The sequence below is a fragment of the Carex rostrata genome, chromosome 8, assembly GCF_964058835.1.
Source record: "Carex rostrata chromosome 8, lpCarRost1.2, whole genome shotgun sequence".
NCBI classification, from domain to species: Eukaryota; Viridiplantae; Streptophyta; class Magnoliopsida; order Poales; family Cyperaceae; genus Carex; species Carex rostrata.
The window spans coordinates 12,538,935-12,551,847 of record NC_135925.1 but is presented as its reverse complement, the minus strand read 5'-3'; the positions used below and the strand labels follow the sequence as shown (position 1 = coordinate 12,551,847).

Genomic DNA, 12,913 nt, shown 5'->3' with positions numbered 1-12,913 from the left:
ATCCTCAAAAATGTCCATGGATGGACTGGACGGACCGAAAAGAAGAAAAAAAACGAGATACTTTAAAATTCACTCAACTCCATATAGTACCCAACAGCTGCAGATACAATTGATACAACAATCTGTATCCTCAAATAACATACTGAAAAACCTTGAGACTTTGCTGAGATAATCACATTTCATAAAAACACAATGGACTGCTAACTCTATTACAAACAAGCAAATAAAGGCAGAAATAAACTATGAGCAGCATGGCAAAAGGAGTGTATAGATTCTTATTTGTACTTGGACATGTATTGCCAAAAGATGAACTAATGTAGAATTTGCAAGATTTAAACAAATAAAAGCTCAGAACGAAAAAAAAGAGTTCAATTATTGACTCTCCCTTGAGAAAAAAGCAACGGAAACACCAGGTTTAGACAAAGCTATTTTTAAGAAAAGGAAGCATTTAATATCCATCCTGGATGAAAAATGAAAGATGCCCAGACCTGCAATAGAGATTATTGATGTCAGCAAAATATTTGAGTGACTTTGCAAAAATCACAGAAAGAAAATATATAAAAGTTACAAAAGCATACTACAAACATAAAATGCAGTACAATCAAAAAATGTTTTATGGATTTATTTTTTCAATGTAAAAGTAAACACTGAGTTTGCAGCATTTAACAGCAAATTTTAGTATAGAAGACAATCATCAACCAGGGTGAATATCTATTTGGCCCTTCTCAATATTTATTTATCTTAAGCACAAGATAAAAATAATAATAATAATGGACTCAGGATCAGATCAAATTGAGGATTATATCGTGTTGCACTCGTGTAGGATAAGTGATGCATAATTGAGAAATTATGAGGCTTAAATGTGCAATAGACTTAGGCCAAATGCAGATGGATGATTTATCAAATTTGCTGCTAGTCTTTGTTTTATAATTGGGTTGACTAGATTCGTACACCATGTATGCACCTCTGCAATCACATTATATCAAACATTCATATAACATTTCTGTAATATCAGAAACTAAAAGACCTAGGCTATGGCATTGAGGGTTACGGAGCCCCAACTCGCCACTACCTCTTTTTCACATTAACATATCAAATTCTAAAATTCAGATGATGAATTATGAACCCTTGGCAAATCACCCAGTAAAATTTTATAATTTTGCTTCTTTTCCAAAAGAGGCCAAAAGATGTCCGTACTAAAAATTTATATATCACAGTTAAAACTGATCAACGGTACACTTGATAATGTGTAAAACAATCTAAACAATTTGCAAAGTTATGTGATACTCATGAAGAAGAACAAGATGTTGCATTTGGAATTTTTAAAATATTAATGCAAATTATGGCACCGGAATCCTCCATTGCAAAATTCATTGTAATAACATCAATGAGCATGAATTTTTAGTCCAATAGTTAACATTTTTTCAAAAGAAGAAAAATATAATGGAATGTGATCTTTACCAAAATGATTTCCCTCAGTTCTAGATATTGATATGAAGTATTAAATTATATGAATATCAGCACTATTACAGACTCCGGTTGGGTTTCATTTCTAGCCTACCCAACTTGTGTGGGACTAAAGGTTTGGTTGCTGTTCTTGTTGTATCAGCACTGATAAAATTCCTTGTGTTAAAGATTTTTTTTAATAAAAGTGGATGACTCCACCAATTTCATAGAAATCCATACACTGTATGAAGGTATCAGAAATTGATACCTACACACAGCAAAGTCAAGTTCCTTGTATTGAAGAAGAACAAAGCAAATTTTGATTGCTCGTAACTTTGTGCTAAGACTAAAATAACCTTTTCCCGAGTATACAAACTTACTTTTCAAATTTTAACTCGAAGATACATTAATGCACACAGTCGACATTCAGAATTCAACTGGAACTTGGAGGGGGCACCACCCCCATGGGGGAAAACAAATGCATCAAAATAAAACCTAAACCTAGAGCTAACTAGGTAACTTCATGCGAATATAAAGTTTGACATTTCTATAATATAGATGAAATTTAATATTTTCTCAACGCAAATCAGTAGATCAACTCAGACACAAGATAATTAGAGAAAACATACGATTAGGGTTTGGATCTAACCTTGGAGCGATCAGTGGTGACCACCGCTCTCCTCGTGGTGCGCGAGGTGGCGGCGCTCATGCGGGAGGTTGATCAGGTAAGAGAAAATCATGCCACCGAAGCAGACGTGGAAGAGAGGATCAGCCGAGCCGGTCTCGATGTACTTCTCGATGTAGCGATCGACAGCCTTGTCAGCGCCCTTCTTGACGTTGTCCCATGAGAGGCGGGGCTTGATGACACTTGGAAGATCGCGCACCCTCGTCGATCTGATCTCGTTGTAGAGCGCGCGCAACGCCATCGCAGAGAGGTCTTGATTCGACGATGTCAAATGGGAGGAGATTAGAAACCCTAGCCTTAGCTTCTGTGATTTGTTTCGGCTTGTTGCTAATAAGACGGAGGAAGAGGGGAAAGAGAGAATTCACCTAAAGAATACCCTTCTTGTAGGAAGGTCCCTAAATTATCATTAAATTGCCAAATAAAAAAAAATAATCCAATTAGATGGTATCTTTTATCTTATTGCTATAAAAGATTCGTGTTCTAGCTATCTGTTATTAGTCATTTTCGGTGCAACTAGCTATAGCGATGCAATAGTATTTTTTTTTACATTTTAGTCATCACACTTTTAGAAATTAAAAATCAAATTATTGAAAATAAAATGATTTTTTTTTATAAATAGATAAAACTAAACCATTAATTTGGTTAAATTAATGACAAGCCAATAGAACTGAGCCATTGATTATTACGATAGTAACACCAACAACTACACAATGTGAAAAACTTAATGAACTGTATTTAGTTCCACTGACCTATTCTTAATGAAATCGAATCAATGATTTATCTTTGTGTTTAATATAATAAAATCATTAAAATAATAAGATGGGCTAATACAAATTACGAACTAAAGTCCATGTTTTAATTTGTGTCCATATTTTTGTTGGTCCCAAAGGCACTTAGAGGGGGATGAATAGGTATTTTTATATTTTTGGTCTAAGTAATAATATTCAAATGTGTCTATAAGTTATTCTTGACGGAAATTAGAATAACTTTGTCTTAAACTAATTGCAAAGTAAGTAAAGTAAATAGTAAAATTTAGAGACACTTGACACGAGAGTTGTTTACGGAGTTCAGCACTAACGCCTACGTCTCCGGGGCTCGCGACCGTCTAGATGGCGCACCTTTCTTTACCCAATGAGAAAGGAGTACAAGGTGGAACCGGTGAGCTCTTACAATTCTTTTGGAAGTCATACGGCCCTAACAACACAATCCGAGTCGCAAGGACTTCAAGGATTGCAAGGTGAGCACAAAGCTCGAAGTAGTAAATGATTCGATCGCGTAGGATCACTCTAGGACTTGGTTGATTGATTGTTTATATTGAAGTTATAGTGCACAAGCAACAACGACTTTCTCTAGATCTGTAAATACGAAATATTGAAGTTGGAGGCGGCTAGAGTGATACTCCAAACCTTGGTATAGCTTCTATTTATAGAGAGCTAATAAAAAGGAAGTGGTGCTGACCGTTGTAACGATACAGGGGACCGTCAGAACGGTAGGTCAATCGGAGTGGTTTGGAGTGTAACATTGGTCACTGTTGATCACAGTAGATGACTGTGACAACGGTCCCCATCACGGTAATCCTCTGGAAGGACTAGTGATGTGGTGACGCTAAATCCTATTTTATGCGTTACAGAATTTGTACAGGATTTATTTATTCCGTTATCACGGTCACTGGACCGTGACAACGGTAGGCCTCACTTAGGTCAATCTCAAGCTTATTTTACTAATCTTACATATACATTATCCTTAATCTTGAGTTAATATTTTTGCTATCCAGTGTCTTGTGCTTCATGACTACATCCATGATGTTGTATTGCAATGTATTAATTCATCATTGATGTGTAATTACTAATCCTTCACTCGTCATGAACCTGCACAGATACTCAAGAAGGAAAACTGTAAAGTGCAATTATGTATGTTTTGCAAATCTAGTTAAACAGATAAGTCGAGGGCTCTCAAAAGCCAACAATTTTACGATTTCAAGATTCAAATAGTCAATTTGTATCGCTCAATATTATCTTCATATTAAATTACGTTTAAAGACCAAATTTTAATTATTTTTTTTTTACTATCTTTTAGATAGATACAAAAATGCTATTTTTATGTTCTATTTTTTTTGAAAAAAAATAGATTTTGTATGTACTAATTAAATAGTAAAAAGTTTTCAAAATAAATGTAAAATTTGATCTCCAGGCACAATTTAATACGGAGATTATGTTGTACATTTTGAATCGACTATTTAAAATGATACACCCAGCATCTTTATAATACTATTCTCAAGAATTATATTTGAGTCTCTCCGAAGAAAAATAAGTACTGGTGCCACTTTACTAAGTCACGATTCTGAAATAAAAAATATTAACGCGAATTAAAATAGGTGCTCTATTTCACAATGAACATTAGCCCTTCTAAAAAATAATTATATACGATAAATTATTATCGTTTCATAAAATTATAATGAATAGAGTTATGATGTTCTTGAACTCACTAACGAGAATTATGATGTTCTTGAACTCACTAATGACTTGGTTGTTGGTCCCAAAGGCATCTAGAGGGGGGTGAATAGTTTTTTTTATATTTTTGGTTTAAGTAATAATAATCTAGCATGTCTATAAGTTATTCTTGGCGGAAACTAGAATAACTTTGTCATAAACTAAATGTAAAGTAAATAAAGTAAATAGTAGAATTTAGAGACACTTGACACAAGAGTTGTTTACGGAGTTCGACACTAACGCTTACGTCTCCGGGGCTCGCGACCTTCTAGATGGCACGCCTTACTTTACCCAATGAGAAATGAGTACAAGGTGGAACCGGTGAGCCCTTTCAATTCTTTTGGGAAGTCACACGGCCCTAACAACACAATCTGAGTCGTAAGGACTTCAAGGATTGCAAGGTGAGCACAAACCTCGAAGTAGTAAATGATTTGATCACGCAGGATCACTCTAGGAGTTGGTTGATTGATTGAATAAGCTTGAGATTGATTGTTTATATTGAAGTTATAGTGTACAAGCAACAACGACTTTCTCTAGATCTGTAAATACGAAATATTGAAGTTAGAGGCGGCTAGAGTGATACTCCAAACCTTGGTATAGCTTCTATTTATAGAGAGCTGATAAAAAGGAAGTAAGTGGTGCTGACCGTTGTAACGGTACAGTGGACTGTCACAACGGTAGGTCAATCGGAGTGGTTTGGAGTGTAACGGTGGTCACTGTTTGATCACGGTAGAAGACCGTGACAACGGTTCCCACCACAGAAATCCTCTGGAAGAGTTAGCATTCGGTGACGCTAAAACTATTTTAAGCGTCACGGGATTTGTACAGGATTTATTTATTTCGTTATCACGGTCACTGGACCGTGACAACAATAGGCCTCACTTAGGTCAATCTCAAGCTTATTTTACCAATCTTACATATACGTTATCCTCAATCTTGAGTTAATGCTTTAGCTATCCAGTGTCTTGTACTTTCATGACCACATCCATGATGTTGTATTGCAGTGTATTAATTCATCATTGATGTGTAATTACCATAGTGACAAATGAATTATTCGGGTTCGGTTCGGCGAGATCAAAAATTCGTGATTCGGGTATAATTCGGGTATAATTCGGGAATGATTCGGAATTATTTGGATCAGAAATCTCAGTTCTGCAAGGGAGCAAAAAAATAAAAAACCAAAAAAATAATTGTTCTTAGAAAAATTCAGGAAAAATTCGTGAATAATTCGTAAAATTCGGGAATTATTCAGGTTTAATTCGGTCAAAGTTCGGTCAACCGAATAATTCGGTGTTCGGTTCGGCAATACCCCAAAAAAGAATTAAACGGGTATAATTCAGGTATAATTCGGGTACCTTGTCACTATGGTAATTACTAGTCCTTCACTTGTCATGAACCTGCACAGATACTCAAGAGGAAAACTGTAAAATGCAATTATGTATGTTTTGCAAATCTAGTCAAACAGATAAGTCGAGGGCTCCCAAAAGCCAACAATCTCCCCTTTTGACAATTTGCAAAACATGCATATCAAGTGAGTGCATAAATTAGTTATTCCCACAAAGTATGAAAAATTCGAATTTTTGAAGTTTTTGTTTTCCCTTGTTTCTTGTTCTTGTGTATGTGTCATATGTCATGGAATACCAATATAGCATGAACTTGTAATATCTCTCCCCCTTTTTGGAAATGGTCAAAAAGGTAGAAAATAAAACACAATTATGCTCAAAAGGAAGAGAGGGCTCCCCCTTAATTTGGTAAAATCATAAATTAAGGCCCAACAATAAAAATATAAATAAAATATTGAAATTTAAGCATTAAAATTTGCACTAAAAATGAATTTTTGATATTACATAGTGCAATATATGTAACTTTTGACTCTTTTTTTTGTCACAAAAAAAAAATTGTTGAAGTTAAATTTGACCTAACTTGATCAATCAGATCTTCTAAACTAAGATAATATTGAGGTTAAATGTTGATGAAGTGTATATGACTCTAATTTTAGGCAAGATATTGAGTTTTAAGAATTCTAATTGATCATTATAATGATTCTTCTAATCGGTAAAATATTGAATTTTAATAAATGACCAATTGTCGATGCCTCTAAAATAGGCGGAATTATTTGAAGTTATATTGATGGAGTCATTTTTTTTTTGTTATATTCTTTCAATTTTGATGAAGTCCAATACTTGTGCCTCTTAGATAGGCAGAGTGTGGAAATTAGAATTATAATCTAATCATGTAATAAGATATTTTAATTTATGAGTGCTTATTATGATTCAGAAGAAACTTTGAGTTAATCATTTTATATTATTGTAATCTTTTAATTTTGGAATTATATTATATGATCAACTAACCTTTAATCACAATAAATAGTAAACCAATTTGGATTAGGGAGCATCTAACTATCCCCCCGTAACAATCCCCCATTTCATCCCCCAGTCATTAACTACTTCAATAACTACTAACTACCTAGGGGGGCCACTTACTATTTGGGGACCACATAATATTTGAAAGATTTTACAACTGACGCGCGCAAGTATTCATCTATAATGCATCAAGTATTCATATATAACACATCAAGTATTCATCCCTAATATATCAAGTATTTAAAAAAAAAAACTAGACACGTTTTTAGAGGTGGGATTTTTTTTCTTCATTCAATTTAATCAATATTTCTGACGATCGATGAGAAATTTTGCAAATCTAAAACCACGAATGTTTTTGACATAATTTTATCTTTAAAATGAGATCCATGATGATATACTTTCGAGTTGTCCGTTGTACAAGTATTCATCCTTATCGAGAAAGTATTCATCCTCGTCGTGCAAGTGCAAATATAGAAACTGGACACATCACTCATCCATCTTTTACACGTTTTTAGAGGTGGTTTTTTTTCTCCGTTCAATATAACCAATATTTCTAACGATCTATGAGGAATTTTGCAAATCTAAAACCACGAACGTTTTCTACACAATTTTATCTTTCAAATGAGATCCATGATGACATACTTTCGAGTTGTCTGTTGCACAAGTATTAATATCTTGTCACACAAGTATTCATACATAAGATATTAAGTATTCATTTATACACATTGAAGTATTCATATCTAAGACATCAAGTATTCATTCATATATCTCTATTTTTTTTTTCAAAATTTGTTTTTATGTCATTTATTTAATATGCAGTGACCTAATTCACCATTAATAAAGCTTTGTTCTTTGCAAAACTCGCTACTTCATGAGGAAGGGAAACATAAACATGAAAAAGATTAATTGCATATACATATACAATATTATTTTGATACGATCAACAGTGACGGATCTGACCCGGTAGAGACGTGTTCTAGTATTCATTCAAACACATTGAAGTATTCATTCATACACATTGAAGTATTCATTCCTGGCATAGGCGTGCTTGATTGGGATGAAGTGACGGATGATCTCCGACAGAACGTTCGCTAGAGCAGGAGTAGTAGGCATAGAGGGAAAAAACCGAGGCGAAAGTGTAAGAGGGAGGGAGCTTATTGTATTTATCATTTCGAGGTGGGAGAGGGAGGGGAGCTTATCAATAGAAAAACGGAGGTGGAGGAGGAGGTGGGATGCGGTGGTGGGAGAGGGAGGTAGAGGCGGAGGTGAGGTGAGGTGAAGGTGGGAGAGGGAGGTGGGAGGCGGAGGTGGGAGAAGAAGATGGAGGTGAAAGAGTAAAATAGAGGTGGAAGAGAAAGAGAGAAAGAGGAAAGAAATAAAAGTTGTTAGAAATAGTAGTTATAGTTAAAATAGAAAGTTAGTTGGGGGATGAAATGGGGGATGGATAAGTGGGGATATTATAATTATCCTTTGGATTATTTGCTTTTTTAGTAGTCATAAAATTGAGATTAAGATGATTAAGTGAGAGATATATATATATAGTGATAGTCGTATGCACATTTTCTTTGAAAGAAATGTTTCAGTTTATGAGATATATGCATGATTCTATTATTAATAAAATTTTATGTAATTTGAGTATACGACTCGTGTTGCTTTGAATATAACATAATATAATTATAGATATGTATTTGAGTAGATATAACAGGATTAGAAAATAAGCTAAGTAGAGTCGTTCCTTTCCATTTTTATCGAAAAGAGATATGTGTATGTATATATATATGGATATATATATATAGAGAGAGAGAGATGGGCTATGGTGCATTGCAATGCATGGGCACCCTTGTGCATTGGACCGTAAATCACCCATTTAAAGTTCAAATGACCGATCCAAACCGTTCATCTTGTTCTCCATATTAATATGTGCTTGGAGACCAAATTTTATATTTTTTGAATTTTTTTACTATTTATTAAGCCACTTTGAAAATCTAGGTGAACAGTAAAAATTTCTGGACCACTGGATCAGCGATTTTCAAAGTGGCTTAATAAATAGTAAAAAAATTTCAAAAAATTTAAAATTTGGTCTCCAAGCACATATTAATATGAAGAACAAGATGAACGGTTTGGATCGGTCATTTGGACTTTGAATCGGTGATTTATAGTTCAATGCACAAGGGTGCCCATGCATTGCAATGCACCATAGCCCATCTTTATATATATATATTTATAAGTAAGCATGCAACCATTCATTCATGTTATCAACTCCTAAATAACAATTAAAGAAAAGAACCATCATAAGTATCTAAATCACATGCATATATAAGCTAAGGATAGGAGTTAATCTACTTATCAATTCAAACTTAATTATTCGTTCAACCAACGGATTAAGTACTTACCTGTTCAAGCATAGCAACCAAATGATTACATACCAAGTTTGTTTATGAAATCTCTCAACTCACATAAAAAGAAATTTAACTAGACGAATGATAGTGCATGCCATCACCTAGTCTGCATCTTACTCATCTTCCTCGGGGTAGTGCTTGTTGAACCTCTTGAGCAATCCCCTCTGAATGACCTCTACATTGTTCAACTGGCTCGACATCTTGCTATACTTCTCATCGGCAAGCTTATGATTGCGCTCCATGCGCTCCATCATGGTGGTCATATTCCCTAGTTGACGAGTCATCCATGTGATATTCTAAGCCATGTTGTCACCTTGTGGCGGAGACTATGAGGGTTTAACGTGAATTGAGGAGCCTGCTTCGGCGTCATCTTGATGTGGAGCTCTTGGGTCCCAATACTGGTTGGGCAGTGCATGTTCTGCCTAGATCCATGAGTTAACTGGCAGATCATTCGGAGTCAGATGGGGAACTCCATTTACTCCTCTTTCGACCCATCCCAGAAATGTCATCTCCTCACACAGGTTCGAGTTAGAGTGTATTTCAAGATCTCCAGGTATGGGTATGTTGTTAAGGTCCAGAATCCTGTGAATCACATGAGCATACGGAAGGTTGTGTTGGCTACTCATGAAGGAGGTTTTCATGTGACAGATGATGATAAATGGAATGTTGAGTTCCAGTTCATCAAGGCATATGAGGTGACGAAGATAGAACAAATCGTTGTACTCCAGATTGGTTTTGACTCTAGCTTTTGGGGTGATCATGTTATTTATAAACATGTGAGCCAAGCGGTATAGACTTCCGAGGGGTTGGTCTCGGTTGAACCACCTTCGGTAGTCAATCTCGGTGCCAATAGCTGGGGGCTGTGACGGCCATTTCTTGTGAACATATACTTCGGTACCGGAGTTTGGAAGGTTTAACCAGATGGCCAAGTTTTCGAGGGACAGATGGATAAGTTTACCACAAATGTACGTGGTGCAGATAAAAGGTTCCTCGATCAGTTCAAAGTTGGCATAGAAAAGCCTGGTCAACATCTCAGTATACTGGGTATTACACTCAATTAGTGGTCTCTATTGCCAATGATCTATATACTGGTCAATTCTTTCATCCTCGGGGTTAGTAAAATCTTAAGACTTGGTGAAATAGTAACAATTGGCTAGTTTTCGCTCCCCAATACCACCAACAAATTTCATGAAAGCTTCCTTACCCCTAAACAAATACTGGTTATCACTAGCAATGTCCCAATTTTCGAGTACGGGTGATGGTTCACAAGCTCGTTTGGTGATCCGACTTCTTAGTGGCATTTTCTTAGAGATTGAGTGAAGAATTTACCTAACTTGTGAAGGGGAGAGTTGAGATATGCAATCTGATCTTCACAAATCAACGGTCGGATCGTCGGAATTTGAAACCTTCGAAAACTAGGGTTTCGGTGGAGAGAGGAAATGACGGCCGGATTTTACAAATGAAGGGTAGAAATGAGTAAAGAAGGAGGAGAAGATAATGGGTGTCTCCTCGGTCGAATTGGTGGTCGGAACAGGCCAAATGGCGGAGTGGATGAGAAGAGAAGAAGGTCGGGTTTACCAAATAAAATATCATAACTGGTTTATGTTATCCGATATTTCATATATGATCATGTATTGTATGTAATAGGTATCGATACACGTATCATCATATCTGTATTGTTTTAAAAATTACTGCATTATTGTATTCATACGGTATCTGATACATACAACATAGGAGAAAACATTCTCCGTGAAGAATTCGGTTCCCTTTCGTAGCTATTCCGAAAATAAATCTGCTATGATCCGTAGGAATTGCAGGGACCTTGCTATTTTAAATCTAACTTTTCATTTTTTGGAACACACGAATCTCAATATAAGTTGTTTATATGCACTAATCTCAAAAAAAAAAATGAAAAGTTAGATTTGGAATAGCAGGTCCTGCAATTCCTACGGATCACAGCAGATTTATTTCCAGCTATTCCAAGGTTAGTAATTTAGTAATGATATGAGGAGACGAGGATGGAAATTCCCGGAATAACAATCCTTTTGGATAAAAAATAATATTTAATTCTGATTTGAGCTTTCCTTCGAGTTTTCCGAGCCGGACCGAGTTTTGGACTTAACCGAGTTTGAGGGAAGCGTATCATCTGCGGAGGTTTTACCTGCGGTGCTGTGCGGTGGTTTTGATCTGGTCCGTTCGTTTCGGATCGGACGGACCAGATCAGATCTTGTCCGAATTTTAAAAAAACTCAAAATTTGGTGAACCCTTAATTCAGCTCGTCCGATCCGAAACGAACGCACCAGATCAAAACCACCGCACAGCACCGCAGGTAAAACCTCCGCAGAGGATAGCGTTTCGATTTTGAGCGGGGATTAGAGGTTCAAACCATCCGAGCCAAGTTGGGATTTTTCCTTCTAAACAGAGCCGAGTCTGGATATGAGCCTGTAATACTTTCTAATTCAGATGGGCCGAGATTTAGCCAAGCCCGCTCATTAGCAGGCCCAAATTAGTCTCGTTGTGGAGAGTTGTGTTTTACAATTTTCGGCCTTTGTTATTTTTGGGATCTGAATTGACTATTGAGGATACAAAGCTACATCTGGTATAATACCGTAATTTCAGGCCTTCAGCTTCTTTGAACTTTTTTTTCTTTTTTGAAGAACTTACAGTTTCTTTGAACTTGATCTCAGTAAAAGAACAAGAAACTCTGTCAGCCTACGCATATGGCACGTTGAGTTCCTTGACGAGCGCAAGAGCGGATCTATTTATATTTGAGGAGTACTAAGTTATTTTATAATTTTAAATTTTTTAATTATGTGTATTAAAATTTAATTAAATTTTTGAGTTTTTTGAACTTTTATATAGTCCAACTCCGGCTCCGCTCATAAAATGCCAAATGTTTGTTGGTAGTCTAGTGGTTTGAGTTTTAGTTGGTATGTGTGAAATCATGAGATTATATCCTTATTTCCTTTCCTAAAAGGAATGTGTGTGTGGGTGTGTTTTTTTTTATTATTATATTTCAATTGGGTAACTAGTCCTGGACTCTTGGTAAAGCTCGTAGACGACGTATTTTTTTTAAACGAGGTCCTCAATAACGAGACATTCAGATTCCTCATTTTTTTCTTTGATTTTTATTTTTTATGAGAATTTCATTTTATAAATAGAAATTAAAACTGAATTAAAGTATAAAAAAAATAAGATCAACTAAAGTTAACTACACTATTCTTGTCTTTTTCACATGTTATATTTTATAGATTAGTTCCCTATTTAATTTTTTTTAGTTCCGCTCCTGGACGAGCGACAACTGGAAATATAGGGACTCGATACCAAATTAAAGCATTGCTAAGAGGCGTTAATATTGTCCACGTTTTGACTAAATTTTAATCATCCTGTGCAATTTAGCCTAGTCTACAATTTATTCATAGCAATAGAGCGACAACTAAAATCAAAGTTTTAGTTAACAAGTTTAGCCCTTTTTTAAGTAAAAAAAAAAAAAGAGATTAGAATTTTCTTTTTTATAAACCTCGACTGCTA

General features: G+C 35.5%; 1 protein-coding gene across 2 annotated transcripts; it reads right to left on the bottom strand.

Moving 5' to 3' along the window:
* Positions 1-60: 60 nt before the first annotated feature.
* Positions 61-2,494, bottom strand: LOC144557882 (ATP-dependent RNA helicase). 2 transcript variants are annotated; one of them, XM_078306514.1, is made up of 2 exons: positions 2,096-2,493; positions 61-488 (listed from the first exon to the last, which is right to left on the bottom strand). In XM_078306514.1, the coding sequence occupies exon 1, from the start codon at positions 2,370-2,372 to the stop codon at positions 2,106-2,108; it is 267 nt and encodes an 88-aa protein (XP_078162640.1). In that variant the 5' UTR covers positions 2,373-2,493; the 3' UTR covers positions 61-488; positions 2,096-2,105. The 2 variants fall into 2 exon arrangements, with proteins under 2 accessions (XP_078162640.1, XP_078162641.1); XM_078306515.1 differs by lacking the exon at positions 61-488 and adding an exon at positions 546-740 and having other exon boundaries at positions 2,096-2,494.
* Positions 2,495-12,913: the final 10,419 nt, after the last annotated feature.

What these genes read in the sequence shown, in the direction of transcription:
- LOC144557882 (XM_078306515.1), bottom strand. Translation starts at nt 2,372, where the DNA reads ATGGCGTTGCGCGCGCTCTACAACGAGATCAGATCGACGAGGGTGCGC.